We start from the raw sequence: 20,666 nt of genomic DNA on the forward strand, positions 1-20,666 counted from the left end.
GACGACCGGGACACAGGGACACAACTACAACGGGGACACCGGGGGAAACAGGGGGATAACCTGACAATCTATTTATATGCAAAGACAATGGGACAGCAAAGAATGTTGTATATTCGCAAGTTTATATAACATAGGGACACAACTACAATGGCGCGTAACTATTATGGCGCGTAACGACTTACGCGCGCGGGGGGGCTTGGGGGGGGCGCGAAGCGCCCCCACCAACTAGGTGTTGGGGTGGCGCGAAGCGCCACCCCAACAGCTAGTATATATATATATATATATATATATATATATATATATATGTATATATATATATATATATATATATATATATATATATATATATATATATATATATATATATATATATATATATATATATATATATATATATATATATATATAAATATATATATATATATATATATATATATATATATATATATATATATATATATATATATATATATATATATATATATATATATATATATATATATATATATATATATATATATATATATATATATATATATATATATATATATATATATATATGTTTTTATATATTCACTGGTGGGACACAGGGACACAACTACAATGGTGCGTAACTAATATGGCGCGTAACGACTTACGCGCATGGGGGGGCTTGGGGTGGGGGGGCGAAGCGCCCCCACCAACTAGGTGTTGGGGTGGCGCGAAGCGCCACCCTAACAACTAGTCTATATATATAAAAATAAGTTGTCTGTGTGTCGAGTGACGTCATGTTTGTGTGTCGACTGACGTCATGTTTGTCAACTTACGATATTACAGACCGGGGCATCGGGACACAAATGACGACCGGGATACCGGGACATCTATCTATATAAAAATAAGTTGTTTGTCTGTGTGTCTGTCTACTGACGTCATGTTTCTGTGTCGACTGACGTCATGTTTGTCAACTGACGAAATCACAAACCGGGGCGTCGGAACACAAATGACGACCGGGACACCGGGACATCTATATATATAAAAATAAGTTGTCTGTGTGTCTGTCGAGTGACGTCACTGTCTGCATATGACGTCTGAATTATTTCATCACATACCAATTCAAAAAAGAATGTATTCAAGCCGAAGTAGCTCAGCTATATAACTACCTGTGTAGGCGCAGTGGGTTTGACCTTAGTGTGGTAATACGGGACCCAGAGATCGAATCATGCTGCAGGAATGCACTACAGGGCCGACGCAGGGACCTTAGTAGTCATTAAGCGTCGTTAATCCGATACAAATACAGTAGCTCAGTTGGTAAAGCGTTATTTTCCAGGTTCTAGGTCCGAGAGGTTCCAGGTTCGAACCTTGGCTTTAGCATTAGTTCAAAAGAAGAAAAAAAAACTAAAAAAGATAAAAACTACAAAAAAAACTAAAAAGAAAATACCAAAAAAACTAAAAAAAGATAAAAACTACAAAAAAACTAAAAAGAAAAAAAAAACTAAAAACTAATAAAAAACTAAAAAAACTAAAACTGAAAAAGAAAAAAAACTAAAAAAAGGAAAAAAACTGACAAATAAAGGAGAAAAAGAAAACTAAAAAAAATAAAATAAAAAAAAACTAAAAAAGGTAAATGTATTCAAGCCGAAGTAGCTGAGTTGGTAAAGCGTTATGTTCCAGGTTCTAGGTCCGAGAGGTTCCATGTTCGAACCTTGGCTTTAGCATTAATACAAAAGAAGAAAAAAAGAAAAAAACTGAAAAAAATACTAAAAACAGGTAAAAACTACTAAAAAATCTAAAAAAGCTAAAAAACTAAAAAAAAATTAAAAAAAGGTAAAAATCTAAAAACTAAAAAAGAAAAAAAAAACTAAAAAACTAAAACAGGGTAAAAACAGCAAAAAACTAAAAAGAAAAAAAAAACAACTAAAAACTAATAAGAAAACTAAAAACTGAAAAAGAAAAAGAAACTAAAAAAAAGGAAAAAAACTGAAAAATAAAGGAGAAAAAGAAAACTAAAAAATTAAAAATAAAAAAAAATAAAAAAGGTGAAAACTACAAAAAACTAAAAAGAAAAAAAAAGAAAAAGCTAAAAATAGGTATAAACCAAAACAACTAAAAAGAAAAAAAAGGAAAAAAAAACAAAAATATTTATTTCATCATATACCCATTCAAAAACGAATATATATACAGACCAGGACACAGGGAATATAAATGACGACCGGGACACTCAAAGAGAAATTACAGACTGGGACACCGGGTTACAAATGACGACTGGGACGTGTGTGTCGACTGACGTCATGTTTGTCCTCTATAAATGGCGACTGGGACACAGGGACACAACTACAACGGGGACGCCGGGGGGCACAGGGGGATATATAAATGACGATGGGGACACAGGGAATGTTTGATTAGCAATCACCATCAACAAAGCTCAAGGGCAATCATTAGAATAATGAGGTATAGATCTGAATACGGATTGATTTTCTCGTGGACAATTATATGTTGCATGTTCAAGAGTCGGGAAACCTGACAATCTTTTTATATGTTAGTACTGAACTAACTCTTGTCGAGGCAAGACATCTCTTTTACTTCGTGATATTTCTCTTAACTGTGGCCTGTTTTACATCAATTACTGCATTCTTAATTCCGGGGCCCCTCTTATTTGGATTTATGAAGAAAGGGGCCCATGCCTGTAAGTTTCTTTGATATTTCAGTTTGATGAGTTGAGGAAAGAAGCGAGCGGACTGTATATTTAGCAATATATTAATTACCGATATAATATAATTATCGATGTCTGTCTCGAAAAAGTATTTCGATGAGCGTATTGACGACTTGAAGCAATTAATTGAAATTATTCGTAGGGAGAATGCAGCGTTAAAAAAAGGAAACACTGACTTGAAATCTGCACTTGTTGCAGTTAAAGACCAGTGTTTAAGAACCGAATTGTACGCTAAGCGCAAGAATCTTCTTATCCATGGGATACCCAACAAGGAAAATGAAAACATTGAAGAAACTGTTAATGATTTTTTTATCAGAAATGTCGATACAGAACTACAGGGATATTAAGTTTACGGCCATCTATAGACTTAGAAGTAAGGCTAAACGTCCCATCAGACAAAACTCGCGCCCGGCATCGGACCCTATTCTTGTATCTGTTTTAAATCTTCGACATAAGGATAATATTATGGCTAGTGTTGGTAATCTAAGAAATACGGGAAAAAGCGTCAGTATTGACCTTCCATTCGAATTGGCTAAACGTCGGAAAGAGCTTCTGAGTACGGCTTATAATTTAAGAAATTGTAAAGTTCCCTCCGATAAAGTGTTTCACACCAAGGTGGTTCAAAAAGGGACTAGATTGTGGCTAAAATCCAAAAAGACTCCTAGTTCCAACTGGATCAAGGTTGGTGACGCATGCTACGACCCGTTTGCGCTAGTTTCCCCCTCGGCCAATACTGATTTTGATTCTGACGCATGATCATTAGCGAGTGCTCGCTTCCACTCTATATATTATATATAAAAAAAATGTGCTGTTCTTTATTGTTGTTTGTCTTATTGTACTTTTCCCTTTTATTTTTCATTCTTTTCCCTCAGTGTTTACACCTTCCTGTGCTATTTTACTTGTCATTTTTTTTTGTTTCAGATCAAAATAATCAAGTTCGTGTCTTAGCCTTTTTACTTGGGAATGTTAAGCAGTTGACGTCACTGGTGTTCACGCGACTACAGCATGACTCTCGATCACCTGTATCGGTAAGTAATTATGGTTAATTTTGATTCTCCGTTGGGGATTAACGCCAACATAACATTAGAGAGATTAAATGATAATGAAATTAAGAGAGTTAATTTTAATGAAATTATAAATAATTGATGAACATTTTTTGAATATTATTGATAGCGTGTTTGTGGAGGAGCTGAGATTTTGGGGCTCCGGAGCTCGGTGGGGCGATGTTTTTCCGGTTGTGCATCTTAACATTCAGGGCCTAAATTCTTCATTCGACGATATTCAATTATTATGTAGGGATTCGTGCCCAGCAATTATCGGTCTCTGTGAAACATTTTTGAATGAGAATAATCAGGTACTTTGGATATCCCCGGTTATATGTCGATTTTTCTTAACCGTAAGATGGGCAAAAAAGGTGGACTCGGATTTTACATCCAAAATAATTTTCAGGCTGTACTAAGACATGATTTATGCATAAATAATGAAAAAATATTTGAGTCACTTTTTATTGAAATCCCAATTAACGCTAAGAAAAGGGTAATAATTGGCGAAGTATATCGTTTTCCAAGCGGATCTGTGACTGAATTTCTTGAAACATTAGATGGCGTTCTTAGGAAAGTTCTTGCTGAAAAATATGAAGTTATATTGATGGGTGACTTTAACCTTGACCTTACGAAATCGTCGTCTAGGCAGGCTTCTAATCTCTTGTCTTTACTAATTTCGTACGGATTGGCTCCTTGTATAAACATACCGACAAGGATTTCAAACCACTCAGCAACATTAATTGACAATATTTTTTCATCGCTACACTCCATTAGGAATGAAGTACTGCTTTCTGACATTTCCGACCATTTGCCAGTTTCAGCCCTGTTTCAAGTCCTCCAAAATCCACAAAGATTAGTCCCCCAGGATAAACCGAGATTTTGCTGCTCACCAGTGGAGCTGGATAGACTGAAAGAAGATCTTGGTACATATAAATGGGACTTTTCTCTACCAGAAAATATTAGTTTAGGCAATTGTAATGACATATTTGGCCGGTTTTATGATACTGTCAAGGAAAAAGTCACGTCTTATTGTCTAAAAGCTCCTTTAAATAATCCTCGATCAAAAAGATCAACACCTGTAGCTCCATGGTTAACATCTGGAGTCCTAAAATCAATAAAAAGGAAGCAGAACCTTTGGAAGGAGTACAAAAAAAGACCAAATAAGGCCAAGTTAGAAGCATTTAAGTTGTACCGTAATTTTCTGAAATCAATTATTCGCAGAGCTAAAACAGTATATTTTACAAAAAGATTTGTTGATTGCAGTAAAAATATAAAAAAGACGTGGGACGTGATTAAGGAAGTTAGTCGGCCGTCCATGAAACCAGATGGTCTCCCTAAGTGTCTCATTGTAGACGATCAACTTGTAACAGAAAAAGGCCAAATTTGACATCATATGAATAAATTCTTTGCGGAGATAGGGAAAAAAACTGCTAATAGCGTTTCTTATTCCTCTGTGTCACAGTCTTGGAAGCAATTCTTAGGTCCCTCGTGCTTTAAATCAATGGTTCTTGGGGAGGTTACGGTGCAGGAAATTAGAAATATTGTCCTGTCTTTAAAGAATTCTTCAGCAGGTTTCGACCAAATTTCTGCTAAAGTAAATAAACATATTCTTCCATCGATTATCATCCCCATTTACCACTTGATTAATAGGTCATTTGAACTAGGAGTATTTTCCAAACGTCTTAAACTTGCTCGTGTTATAGCTCTCTTTAAAGGAGGTGACCGAAAGGATCCTGGGAACTACAGACCGATCTCTCTTCTGTCAGTGTTCTCTAAGATATTTGAAAGAGCAATGCTCAAACGTCTGGTGAGATTTCTTGAAGCTAATTTTTTTCATAAAAATTTTGTTTTTCTCCTTTATTTTTCATTTTTTTCCTTTTTTATTTTTTTTTCTTTTTTATTTTTTTTAGTTTTTTAGTTTTTTTATTAGTTACACGCCATATTAGTTACGCGCCATTGTAGTTGGGGCTGGCGCGAAGCGCCGCCCCAACAGCTTGTATATATATATATATATATATATATATATATATATATATCCTTCTATGATTCTGTCTGAAAGATTATGTACTATCAGAACTGTCTAAAAGACAAATTCGCTGCACCGCTTATCTCAGCAAAAAATTGAGACTATTATAGAAAAAAGAACAAAATTTCGAAAAAAAATGTTTTAACACTCCAATCTCTGTCTGACAGTATTCTCATTTTCAAATTAAAAAACTTCAGCCTCTAGCCTTACATTCTAAAATAGAATGAAAAACTTGACATTTTTTAAGGAAGGATAAATTTACTATCACCTCAAAAAATATTGACGAAATAGAGATATTTTTTCTTGTTAAACGGCAAGACTCGAGTGTGAAATTTCAAGCAAAAATCCAATACACCTGAATGCATTTCGGTTTTGAGAGTTTGGCATCCGAATTTTCACCATAATTGTATTTGTTTTAATTGTATCAAAATGTCATTCCTTCTCCCTTTGTGGGCTATTAAGTTTTTCTTAAGTAGAATGCACTTAACTATTTTAATTAATTGATTAAAAAAACTTTCCGAAAAAGAAGTTTTCTAAAGAAAAGTAAAAACCATGTTAAACTTAAGATTGGAATTAATAGAAACCTACAATAACTATAACTCAAAACGACCAGAAATTACTATTAAAGAATGAATAAAACCCAAAATGAACAAAAATTATATAAACAATCATAGCAAAAAACATACAATGGGTTTTAATATAAATGAATAAATAATTCTTAAAACGAATAAAGCTTAAATTGAATATGCAAATCAGGCTTAAAACGAAAAATTATTTTGATATTGAAGTATAACTGGAACCTAAAACGAAAAAAAAAATTAAATTAACTATCATAGCAAACACACATACAATAGGTACTTATATAAACGAATAAATAAATCTTAAAACGAGTAAAACTTAAACTGAACGTGCAAATTAAGCTTGAAACGAACAAAAATCACTAGAAACAAGAGTTTTGGTTTTGCTTCCTTCTCTCATTGTAAAAGCATAAAACCTACTGCGTCATTGGCGCTTTGCTGAAAACAAATTATACCAAACGTATTTTCTTTTGTTCTCATTATAACATTGAAACTAAACATAAAAATTACACTAAAGTTAAACTTGGAACTGATGAGCGTTCAGCAATTATTATAATTATATATCAAATATTTAGTTTAGTTTTATTAGTTCTTTCCAAGAATGTTCAACGCAAATTTAGTTAATATATAAATATACTATAAACAAGAGTTTGAATACTAACCCCTTCCCTAACTATGAAGTATAAAGCCTACTGCGTCATTGGCGCTTCATTGAAAACGAATTATAATACAAATATTTTTTAACAGTCCCTCAGAACCTGAGGGTAAGGGTTGTAAATTATGCGCTGAGGGCATACAAGGTATTCACTAACCGGTTAACCTGCCATGCATGCGTACATTCTGAAAAACTTGTTTCCTTCAATGGGAATGTAACCAAAATTGTCCGTTTTGCTAGACCAACTTTAAAACAGTTTCGCCTGAAAATTCTCTTCTAGCAAGATGTATTGAAAAACTCTTTGGGTTTATTTACACTGATGATGAAAAGAATACCAAAGAGATGAACTTGCATAGTCACGTACTGATATCGCAAAAAAAATTCCTTGTGTCAACATTTGAAATTGCATTCATTACTTTAGTTGAATAAACTCAAGTAGGCCAAATTGAGAGAAAAGAAACATATATTTTACCGATCAGGCTCACAGAAATTTATCAAATTTTCAGAGCAGGCTTCTTTTCTTTGTTTGTCTTCACTATTGGAGTAGTGACTAGAGTAGAGAACTGTATATAGGCCAAATTAAAAGGAAGCTGTAGTATTTTGCGCCTTTTGTAATCAAAAAACATCATACATGGTTTTATATTGAAACTTTGATCATTGTATTTGAAACCATATAGTTATTACCAATGACGCCGTTTACTAGTTATAAAGGATTCCGAAAACGGTCAAAGTTTCATTTATAATAAAGGACTTATAACATTCATGTCAAAACGGAGGTAAATAGAGTTAAATATAGAAAGCACCATCCGAAACTGAGATTTGAAGTTCAATTTGCAATTATTTCCATAAAATAACTATAACAAAGACAATATCCCAAAGAGCTCAATGGCCCGTTATTTGAGAAACGACGTAGGATAAATAAAGAATGATAAAGCTTGAAATAAACATATTAAACAATATCTAAATATAAATCTATAAGGAAAATAAATCAACTCACCGGCAGTCCCCACGAAACAGCAACCCTCACATCACCTGACAATAAAATACCCTTTAAAATTATCTGCGTCATCGAGGATCCAACGGCAACAAAATAACAACCCCCTCCCTCAAAAAATTTAACCATAAGAAACTTTTAATAAGAAACTTTTCATCTGTCTCTTAAAAGAGCCAAGTATTCGTGACTGCCGGATCTCAGCGGGAACCAAATTCCAAGCACGCCCCACAGCAACGGCCAGACCGAGGTCTGAACGAACTGAGGGAGTAGCTGGAATCATCACATACTCCCAGTTTTGAACTGTAAACGAATTTACGTATACACATTTACTATACAAATTTACTGTCCGATTTTGGTAACTTAAAGAAAGGACAACTTGCCATGTCAAATTCATCAGTCTTGTAATATTTGTAGCGAGGTATTCATTAAACCTAAAACTGCCATGCACCCATGTATTCTGCTAAACTTGTATCCTTCAATGTGAACGGAACCAAAAGGATTGTCCGAAAAACAGATTATCAAATTAAATGGGCATCAGTATAAAACACTTTCTGCTGAAGGAAAGTGTATGTTGGGTAGGAATTCCGTCCCTGGTCTTCCTCTGATGTATCCTCCTGCATGGTCTCATCACGGTGGAAAGTTGATCTATTCAAGATGCTGACACAATTTCAAATCAAATTGCTTTTATCAAAGCAACAGCATTTGTTGAGTCAAGTGATTTTTGGCTAAAAGACAAAGAATTAGAGATGAACCGTGACAAGCTTGACATTTTGAAGAAAATACAAGTTAGAAAGTGCCATCAGAAACAAAGACTTAAGATATAGAGATACACAAAATTTGTTTTCACTTTATTGACTTTAATAAATAAAAAAATTATTAAGACTTTAAGGAATATATGTATATTAAACTAACAGTCTATGGTCATTGGTAGTTTTTAGTAAAGTGGAAATTGTGTTCTGTTTTTAAGAAGGCACGGGTTTTTCAACCCTACTCGTGTTAATTTTTGCTCGTTTTCATATTGACTTGGTTATTTATTGTAATTTCTGTTCTTTTTGGGCTTCATTTATTTATTTATTTATGGTGATTTGTGGTAGTTTTATGCTTGGAAGATTTCTTGACTTTATTTCTGCTCATTTTTGGGTTCATGGATTTTTATTTTTCTCTGAAAAATTTGTTATCACTGTTTTCAGAAACTCTGTTTTTATTAAAATAGTTTTTTAATGGGAAAAAATAATATTTTGTCTCTTTTCGAATTCTTATTTAGTTTTTCTATTTAGGGTTGGTTTTGCTTGCTATTTTTACTTTGGATAAGCTTTTTTAACAATTTTCAATCTCGACGCACATAGAATTATTATTAAAACTATAATTTAGTTTTATACCACATCAAGTTGACTTGAATAATAGAAATTAATGCCATTCCCAAAATACGCTATCTATCTTCTTTGAAAACCTGGAAATACTTACACTCGTTTGTTTTATTCAAATTGTAAGAGCAGAAGTAGTAATAGATGTAATGTTGCCACTCGAGATATAGCTAAGGTGTCTTATTGGCAACAACATACACAGTATACAACAGTGCCATACATCAAAAAATAATAATAATTTATTTAAACCATGTATGACAAAAATTGTGAAAAGAGGAGTAAAGGAGAGAGAAATAAAAAGAATATGACCCATCAAAAGCTGCACGCCTGAGGAATTTTCCCTGATTTCCAAAAAGGGAAGTAACTCCACTAAAAGGCAGTGGATCTTAATGAAAGTCACATTATTAGGTTAAGCGCATTCAAGAACCCTGTTGTGGAAGTTTCAAGCTCCCATCTGCAAAAAAGGCGAATTTCGTATTTTTGGAAAAACTAAAGATCACGGATGCACGTTCATTTATTTTTTTTATTCTTTAATGTTGCTTGTTTTCCAAAAACGTCTTTGCATCGAACCTATTGTTCTAGAACATCGGGAAAGGGCTCATTTGAATGGAAATTAAAATTTATTGTGATCTTTTTAAGTGACCAAGTAGATTGGACAACAAGCCCTTTTTTTCGTCTGATTAAAATTTGAAGATATGCATTTTGTTCAGCATAGTTGAAAGGCCCAAAAATTACGCCTTTGAGATAACATAACTCTCTAGTCACTCTTCAGTTGAAGAATTCCAAAATGAGCAGCATTTTAATTAAAACATGAGGAGCATAAGAGTATTCTATGCTTACCACCAAAAAAACATGGCAATTTAAGAGCAGTACAGAGACACGCATGCATAAAGAGGAGGTGGTAGCACAAAAGAAAAAATTGCTTGGGACAAATGAATTAGATTTTGCATCTGTGACATTCTTTCAAATGTATTGGGAACTAGGGGGCCTCAAAAGCTCCATCGAAGAAGATTTTGTTACTCTTCTGTGTGTGCAGACACGTTGCATGGCCAATATATTATTTCATACGGCATATTTTTTCTCCTAAACTTCATTTTTTGGCCAATTTTAAGGAATTCCTATTTTATCCGTAATACAAAATGTACATATTGTATATTTTCAGTTTCTTTTCGGCAAGTAATAGAAAATAAAAGATTAACAATGTTTTTACCAAATTTGAATTCTTGACAGCATACACAAGCTTTCTTATAGTCATGTCTGTAATTTAGAATATAATGAAGGACCTTAAAAGACGTAAAGATCATGTAAAGTAGAGTTTTAAAATAAAGGTGCTGCTTCTAACGAAAGGTGGACTCCATAAAAAAAAGTTCTAAAAGCAAGGAAGAAGAAATAAAATTCTTAAATAAACAGATCATCATTCCCGCAACTAAATAAATTAAATTAATTATCCTTATTATTATACTGAAAAAAATTCGAAGCGTCACCAAACGCTTTACGTCATTGAGATTTTGTTTTGTCGACAGATGTGTCAGTCTTCATTCTCGCAACTTACCCTTACTCTTTGTATATCCCATTGGAATATCACCACATTGATCATTTAGCATAAAGAGGTAGTGAAACATTATCCTAAGAGCTCCTGATACAAAACTTGATTATTCACTTGTTCGGGGCTCAATATGGTCGAGGAAAGGAGAAAAGGATTGATTTATACCCAAAGCTTCTCTATTAAAAAGTGTGCTAAAATCCCGCTCCTTTGCTTTAGCGACATATTTCTGTATGCCAATCAAATTGTTTTTTATATCTGGAAAGACAAATAACCTCGCTTGTTTTCAAGTGAACCTGATTCGCACCTTCAAGTTTAATAAAAAAACAATAATAATTTATTTAAACCCTCTATAACAAAAATTCTGAAAAGAGGAGTAAAGGGGAGAGAAAAAAAAGAATGTGACCCATCAAAAGCTGCACGCCTGAGGAAATTTCCCTTATTTTTAAAAAGGGAAGTAACTCCACTAAAAGGCAATGGATTAAACGGTTCGTGGTAAAGAACTGTAGTAAGGAGCGACCCGGCTCAATAGTAACCGAAACTGTAAAATATGGAATTTTGATACCAATAGTTACATCAAAAGAGTTGCATTTTAATGCTGATTTTAAATATATAAGTTTCATCAAGATTAGTCTTACCCATCAAAAGTTACGAGCCTGAGAAAATTTGCCGCACTTTAGAAAATAGGGGGAAACACCCACTAAAAGTGATACAATCTTAACGAAAATCGCACCATCAGATTCAGCGTATCCGAGAACCTTATTATAGAAGTTTCAAGCTTCTATCTACAAAAATGTGGATTTTCCCATTTTTTGCCAGAAGACAAATCACGGATGCGTGTTTATTTATTATTTTTTTTTTCTTGTTGTTTTTTTCCCAGGGGTGATCGTATCGGCTCAGTGGTCCTATAATGTCCCATGTCGCGAGAGAGCTCATTCTAACGGAAATTAAAAGTTCGAGTGCCCTTTTTAAGTGACCAAAAAAGTTGGAGGGCACCTAGGTCCCCTCTCACGCTCATTTTTCCCCAAAGTCGCCGGATCAAAATTCTTAGATAGCCATTTATTCGCCATAGTCGACAGCCTAATAACTATGTCTTTGGGAACGACTTACACCCCCGTTTATGTGATTAAAAGGCATGGAGTGGAATTTCTTGACACTAATTCGGTCAAGATGACAAAGATGTTATTGTAGCAGCTATATCCGGGTCATGAAGATTGCCTTAAACGGCGACATAATTGCTTTATTGAAATCTTTTGACGAAACTGACATTATTGTTCCAACTTTCGTCATAAAGTGTCCTACAGAACTACCCTGCGTCACTGCCACTGCCTACCCCTCTCTATTCTTAAAATTTAACGAGCTCCATCAAGTTGTTTTAGGAATGTCTTCAAAACTTAACAATTATAAATTGAGCTTCCCACAATTACCCAAGTGCTAGATTCAGATGCAACCGTTATCGTCTCAATTATGCAGGACGCCTTATCTGACCCTTTTAAGAGAAAAGCTGCTATAGACCTGATTACTGGACATGAACTAGTGCGTATCGTAAAGCCCATCAATGACAAGTTGCATTTCAGTATGGACAAGTTTCATACGAAGAACTTCTTCTCGTCAATCTAGAATGCAATCTCCGGTGCTACAACAAAAGTGGTTTCCAAAGTGGTTTTTTGGTATATCACGTAATATTCCTAATGATGTTAATATTACGGAACTCGGAAGCCAACACGGTATCAAAGATGCTAAAAGATTGAACCTATCTAAGTCTGTGAAACTGGAATTTTTGGATTTTTTTGCTCAATCTACGTTTTTCAAGGATGGGTTGTGAAATTTTTCCTGTTTACGAGTTTAAGGACCTACCCAAATACTGTTTTAAATGCCGATCACGAGAGCATCTGCAAAACTCCTGTCCCAGCGCTCTCCCAAAATGTGCTCGTTGTGAAGGGCCGCACTTATCAGCAAAAGATTAGCCATACATTGCAGATCCCAACTGCGCAAACTGCGGTCAGAAACCCCCTTCCTAGAGCTTTCCTGCCCTTTTATTAAAGATCAGATAAAGTGCAGCCCTACCCTTCAACCAGGAGTGCTTCAGTCTCGGTTATTTCGTTTAATATATGTGGCACCAAAGATAAGGATTTTATTATTAATGAGTTTTACGGCTCCTACGATTTGGTATGTCTCCAGGAGCGTCTTTTCACTACTTAAGGTTTGAATTTTTTGCGTCAAAGTCAGTATCATACTGCGTTCCTGAGTCCAACAAAATTTACTGGCGGCCATCTTTCCGGTGGACTAGCCTGTGTCTTTAAACGAGACATTCATCTACCCTCTCCAGTACTCTTCTACTCCAAAAACTTTTTTTTGCCTGTGAGTGTTGGCAATATTGTATTTACAAACTCTTATATCCCATACGAAGGATACTCGATCAGATTCTTGGTTAAATTCGCAAAGGCTTGTGGTCTGCTGAAGAATCTTGTGAATCAGGTATTGTCAAACTCTCTACAGTATATAATAATTGGGGACCTAAATACTGATATTAATCAATCTTCTGTAAGTGATTCAGTTTTTGAGTGTCTTCCACCGTACTGCGTTGTGCCCAAATCCCACAAATTTTCATATGTTCATCACTCTGGAAGTACAAGTGATATTGAACATATTATTTGCTCGCCTGGTATTATCTCTTCTTCTGCTTCTGTTCATGTTAACGAGCAAGATACTGACCACATGCCAATTTCAGTGACATTTAGAATGGATATTAATCTATTGAAAACCAATTTCTCACGAGAAAAATCGAGGTGGTTTGAAAAAATCAACTGGAGCAAAGCAAATATACCGCACTACATCTCTACTTTGACAGCCCTTCTTTCTACCATACGTGTTCCATATCATCTTCTTCACCAGGTACATACGAAGGGTAAAGTCAATATTGACTGTTATTATAACCAACTTGTTATTATAGCCAACTTGTTATTATATTGTTATTATAACCAACTGTTATTATAACCAACAAATTCTGATGTGTAAGAAAAAGGCAGAAGAAGCTGTCGTACCTTCGCAACGCATTCGCAAAAAAAAAAACCTATCTGGTCAATGGACCCTTGTTTAAAGTCGATAAAAATAAAGCGAAAGTATGGCTCCAGATATGGAATGAATGTGGTCGACCAATTTTTGTGTGTGTGGCTGATCTCAAACGTAAAACTAAAACCCAATATAAGCGTTATATGCGGTCAGCACGTTACCGCGGTATAGATTTCCCTGTGAGTAGGAAAGATTGGCAAAAAGGGATCAATTCTGACAAGTTAAATGATGATACTGTGACAAGTAACTGCCTTCCACCTTTAGTTTAGCATAAATACTATTCTTCGATTTTTTTGATGATTAACTATTCAGTGCATTCTGTATATACTCGCTTTCTTACCCCCCCCCTCCCTCTTTAGTACAACGCTTTTGCAACGCCGTATAGTACCCATATCTTTTTCTTCCCTAATTGATACTGTGAAAAGTTGAAAATCTGATTCAAAAGGTAAGAATAGTATTTATAAGACGTATATGCCAATTGATTGCACCCCGCCCCTTATATCTTTCCTTCAGCTTCTTTTTCAAATGTGTTTATGCACTTCAAGTGTATCTGAGAGTTTTCTGTGTGACACTGTTTCGTCAATTTTAAAAATGGGAAAGTTACCGACTGATTGTTCCTGCTATCGACCGATAACTGTATCTTGTAATATTAGTAAGATATTTGAGCATATCCTTCTTCCTTTTTTGACTAAAAATATTAATGAGGGTGAGAACCAATTTGATCTTCAGCATGGGTGGGTTGTCAGTATGCACATAAGATTCTGTCTTCTTTACTGGCTGATAATTCTTCCAAGGGAAATGGTCTTTATATTTGCGCTTTTGATCTTTCAAAAGCGCTTGATCTCTGTATAATTCTGGGGTCAATCTCTCTGTTATAATGGTTCTTAGGTTTTATAAGGGTACGAAGAGGAGTTAGGCAGGACGGTGTTCTGTCCTCTACGCTAAGTGGGTTGGCTAAGATGTCAGGCACCTACCTTTCTGGTCTTGTGGATGTTTCTTATTTTGCGTATGCTGACGACTTGCTTCTAGCTAAGCGTTCCATAAAGGGACTTTCTCAAATGTTCTCTATAGTTTCTGATGTTTTCTCTGATATTGGCCTTTCACTTAATATAGATAAATGTGAATTTATTCCCTATAACTGTACTACTGCTACTCCCCTTCACTGTACTAACTTCACTATCCCTCTTGTTTAATGTATTCGTTGGTTCGGTATATCTATTACTAACAATCTTTCAAGTTGATGTCAGCGTACTCTTTGTGATATAAGTAAAAAGAATCAGATTGCAAAGAGAAGTATAATAGACATGTACTGGCCAAACTTTATTCTACTTTCTATGATCATTCTGCCCTTTGTGTTTCAGGTATTTTCCCCCTTCTTAATAATGGTAATTTAAAAAGAATTCAGATAAATTATTTCAAATTTTGCAAATTTCTTCTATATCCTCCGTCTTGGACAAAAACCGGATTCTTGTTAGAAAGTTTTCAATTTCTGATATAACTTTAAAGTTGACTATTCTACACAGAAAACTCTCCAGTACAGTTTCTGCGCGCCTGTCCCCTCATCACCGACTTATGCGTTTTTCGTTGATTTTGTGTGTGTATTTGTTTTTCTTTTTCTGTATTTTTATATCTTGTGTTTTTTTTTTTATTGTGTGGGTGAAAAATAAAATAAATAAATAAATTAAGGGTTCATTTTCATAAGTTTTTTCCAGTCATCTTGATTCTTATAGTTATTTTATTGTTTATTTTGCTTTGATGCTTTGAAAATTGAAGTACATTGTTTAAAATAAATAGTTTTCAATAAATACAGGTAAAAACACTAGATTTTAGAAGGTATATGGTTTGGAGGGGAGCAGTTGCTAATCTCCGTCTGTAGCAATTTATATTCATATTAGGTTAGACTTGAGCATTCATTTTGGTTTTTTCTTGTTTTAGGGTTTAACTATTTATCTATATCAGTAGCTGTTACGTTGACATTGGATTATATAACGAAAAGAGAAATCACCAATGCAACAGCACAAAAACATTAAAAAAAAAAAAAAAAAAAAAAAAAAAAGACAGTAAGAATTTCTGATCGTTTTGGTGTCAATCATTCATTTACAATATTTTCTGTTTGTTTTAAGTTTGAATTATTATACAGGTAAGTTTTTGTATTAAGTTTTAAATGATTCTTTCCTTTTCTTTGAAAAACTTCTTTTTCGGAAAAGTTTTTGTTTTAAACTAATACCGCTAAATATCCAAAAGTATCCGTAGGCTTTTGCTGAGTCATCCAATAGGAAAATATTATTTGCAAATAGTAGAGCATAGAACCATGTCAAATTAAGCTGTATCATTGGAGCCTATTTTGCTTAAACTTTTTCACAACATGATTCAGATATAGTGAAAACAATCTTTGGGAAACCATGCCATCTTCCTTTACTCCAGTTCTACTTACAGCAACTCTAGAGAGAGATTTCCCAATTTTTATTGCCATATTAACTACCAAATAGTCAGAAGGCCTAAATCCAATAAAATCTGTATTAATAAATCCCTTCTAGCCTTCCTGGAATTGCCCCTTAGATCTAAAATACAGACTTTAATATACCACCATTCCTCCTAGTGATAAATCCACTATACTATTCTGATCTACTATAGATTTAAATTTAAGGAGCGACATTAAAACATAAAACGAACATAAATTAGTCCGTATGGGAAAGGGACTGTCTCCTCCTCAATGCTCCACTTTCTACGCTAAATTTGACTCTTTCTCAAAACTCTACTTCATAAAACAATAAAAACTTTAACGGTGATGTGACTTCTATTAAGATTAAATAAAAAAAACAAGTTTTTTAACTTAAAGTAAGGAGCGACATTAAAACATATAACGAACAGAAATTATTCCGTATGGGAAAGGGACTGGCCCCTCCTCAATGCCTCACTTTTTACGCTAAATTTGACTCTTTCTCAAAACTCTACTTTATAAAACAATAAAAACTATAGCGTAAAGAGCAGGGCACTGAGGAGGGGACAGCCCACTTTGTTTACGGAATAATTTCTGTTCATTTTAAGTTTTAATGTCGCTCCTTACTTTCAGTAAAAATAAACTTGTTTTTTTTTTTAATTTCTAATTTTTTTTTAAATTAATGCTGGTTTCGAATTTGGCTCACCGAACCTGAATAGTGGACACAAAATTTGCATATTAATTTTACTTTTTTTGATAATAGTAACCATGTAATAACATAAGTTTGATTTTTGTTCCAGCTGTTTAAGAATGACTCCTTAATCACAAAGGCTACTTAATTAGAATAATAACCTCATATAAAAGTTAAAAAAGAGATTTTAGCGTAAGACAAAGCTATTGAGGAGAGACAACCCATCTGATATACGCAATATTTTATGTTTGTTCTAAGTTTTAATTTTGCTTCTTACTTTCAGTAGAAAAAACTTGTATTTTGTTTGATTACTGATCGTTTTTTAAATAACGTCGGGAAATACAGCTCCCCATTCATGGAAAATTCCCTTCCACCTGAGAAATTTCTCCATGTAAAGATTCTCCCCCGTAACTTAAATTAGCGATATTTACGGAACTAATTTTGTAAGACATAGTAACAGAACGGCCAGAGAGGTCGAAACGATTTCTATGAAAATGAAAGTCACAAGTTGAGCAATTTTCAAATGACTGAAATGAACGATACAAGAGATCTTTGAAAGATATTCGTAATAATTTTTGTTCGTTTTAAGTTTTTATGTTATTCCTTACTTTCAGTTGGAAAAAAACTTATTTTTTTTTTAATTTAATAACACCCACAAGCCAAAGAGATACAATATCTTTGGTTTAGTATCACATAAAAATCATAGTTATGGTGCTGCTTAAAATAAAATTAAATTTTAATATTGGCCAGAAAACAACACAAACAAATTCTTGCTTATATGGGCAATTACTTAACAAAATTCCTGTTTTGTTAAGTTGCTAAAGCAAAGTTAAGTTGTTTTGTTAAGTTGCCATGCTAAAGTTGAACCTTAGCATGAAGAACAAAGTATTGCAGAGGGAGCGAACTTCCTCGTATATGTAATATGAAGGGGTTCGCTCCCACGTCATTACCTCGCTCTTTATGCTAAAGTTCGAATGTTGTTTCAATTCTTTAAGAATGACCCTGAATCACAAAGGCCGTTTAATTAGAATAACTAGCTCTTTTGAAATGACTAAAAATACTTTAAAGTCAAGAGCGAGGCGTCGACGAGGAGAGGAACTCCCTCATATACCTAGTAATGTTGGTTTGTTTGAAGTTTTAATGTTGTTCCTTACTTTCAGTTGAAAAAAACTTGGCTTTTTATTTAATTTCTGCTTGTTTTTTCAATAATTCTGTGGAATCCAGTGCCCCCTTCATTGTGACAAGTTCACTCCATAGACAATTCCCTCTCCATAGACAATCCTCTAAGGGAAAACCCACATTAGAAACCCCCCCTCATCTGAAAATGTAAGCTTGCATCCCAATAAAAAATACATGTGTAAATAATGGGCGAATTTTATAACTTTAAGACCTTCCCCTGGGGCTTTGGGAGTCTTTTTATACCCAACGGCAGAGTTATTGGGCTTCTCGACTATGATGAACAAAATGGTTATGTCAAAATTTTGATTGAACGATTTTGGTGAAAAGGGGGTAGGGTGGGGGCCTGGTTACCCTCCAATTTCTTTGGTCACTTAAAAGAGCACTAGAAGTTTTATTTTCCGTTCGAATAATCCCTCTTTTGATATGCTAGGACCACTTGGGTCGATACAATCACACCTGGGAAAAATATAAACAAATAAACATTTAGTGATCTTTCCTCTGGTAAAAAAACTAAATATATCTACAGTTTTACAGAAGAGAGCTGGAAACCTACTAAGGAGGGTTTTCTGTTACTTTCGATCTGATGGTGTGATTTTCATTAATATCACTTACATTTTAGGGTGTGTTTTCCCCCTTTTTCGAAAATCAGGAAAATTTCTCACGGTCTTAACCTTTGATGCATAAGGTTAAATTTAATAAAATTTACATATTTAAATTTAGCATAAAAAGTCAGCTATCAATATTCGGTTTTTTTAAGGCTTCGGTTACTATTGAACCGGGTCGCTTCTTACTTACAGTTTTTTCTTTACCGCAAACTATTTTACAAGGTATATGTAGGGTAATTTGTGATTAATGGTAATGGTTACTTTTGTAGAATCAATCGATCAAGCAGAATTACTGTTGTCATTACTCGAAAAAGAAGGTACGATTGGGGAATTTCCAATACCAGTTGGTACGTTTTCATCAACTTGATTATTGTTGGAAATAAGCGAACTTTCTTCATTAGAAGCAGGGTGTAATTTAACAGCTTTGTTTTGCTGGACCACTTCTGGCTGATTATCGATTATATTTATCTCGTCATTTTCAATCCTTAACTATCGACATTGCACACATAACCATTTTGGGTTTTTAAGGCGTTTAGTTTTTGTGATTATTTTTGTGAAAACGACACAAATCATGAATTTAAATCTATATTACAGGCAGAGCAATAGCGCTGCGTAAGTAAAGAGCAATGTAGGAGAAAATTATTTTTGGTTTACTTATTGTTTTAGACCACGGCACTTCGTATCGAAGGAGATGTCTTAGGAACTTTGAAAAAGATCATTCCATTGGACATTGAAAGGGCTGGGCTCTTTTTAATACTAACAAACAGTTGGAGGGTAACTATCCTCCTTTCACGCCCACTCTTCCAAAAACACATACAATAAAAATTTTGAGATAGCTATTGAGTCCAACGTAGTTGAAGGGTGAGAAAATTATGTATTTCAGGATGACAGCCCCTTAGAGCTCTCAGGGCATCATATCAAACCAAAATTTTGATATGACTCATATCTGACTCATATCAAACCAAAATTTTGAATTAGCCATTTTGTTCAACGTAATTAAAGGGTCCAGAAATTATTTCCTAAACACATCCAATAAAAAAATATGTAATATCTATTTTGTAAATCGTGACTAAATGCTCCAGATAACATGTCTTTGACCTTGGAACCACCTCCCCAGTCTAAGTCCCTCTGATCACTCTGAATCTTCAAAAAAACACTGTAACTTCTGATTATGATTCCGATATGTCACACTATATACCTTGTATGCCCCCAGAGCATGACTTACAACTCTTGCCCGGATGGCTGTCTTCCTCAAACTTATAATTTCCGGACCTTTCAATTACTTTGAACAAAATAGTTATCTAAAAACTTGTATTGTAGCTGTTTTCATAATTTTATCAACAACCAATGGCCATCTCTAAAATTTCTATCAACCCTGTTTACTTTGGTAAAAACCTGATGGTAATCTTATAATACTGATCTAGAATCTGCCACTGTCAATGGATTGTTACTTCAAATGACATCAGCTGTTATAATTGAATACACAAGTCAATTTGTCAATAAAAACTATGCAAATGTACCTTGCGACAGCCTAGTGGATACGAGTGTGCAACTGAACTGAGAGCGGTCACGTTCGATCCCTGCTGTCGCAAGGAATTGTTAAAGAAGTACACCCTTTCCACTGGAAGGATCCAATTTTACAGTTTTCAGGTATTTTTCAGGTTCGAGTTAAAAGATTAAATCTATTGCTCAGACTCCACAAATATTTTTGCAGTTTGTAAATAAATAAAAATATTCAGTAATAAAGAGAAAAGTAAAAATCAAACCAAAAATAAAACCGTTCTAAC

At 34.2% G+C, this 20,666-nt stretch overlaps 1 protein-coding gene across 2 annotated transcripts in view; it reads left to right on the forward strand.

The window, feature by feature from the left end:
• Window positions 1–650: 650 nt before the first annotated feature.
• The window catches only part of LOC136030462 (uncharacterized), a 417,595-nt gene continuing 397,579 nt past the window's right edge, over window positions 651–20,666 (forward strand). For both annotated transcript variants that reach the window (XM_065709472.1, XM_065709478.1), the window contains exons 1-2: window positions 651–2,662; window positions 3,611–3,717. In XM_065709472.1, coding sequence (XP_065565544.1) covers window positions 2,470–2,662; window positions 3,611–3,717 — 300 coding nt within the window. In that variant the 5' untranslated portion in view covers window positions 651–2,469. The remainder of the gene's footprint in view (window positions 2,663–3,610; window positions 3,718–20,666) is intronic.

The sequence above is a fragment of the Artemia franciscana genome, chromosome 1, assembly GCF_032884065.1.
Source record: "Artemia franciscana chromosome 1, ASM3288406v1, whole genome shotgun sequence".
Taxonomy (NCBI): Eukaryota; Metazoa; Arthropoda; class Branchiopoda; order Anostraca; family Artemiidae; genus Artemia; species Artemia franciscana.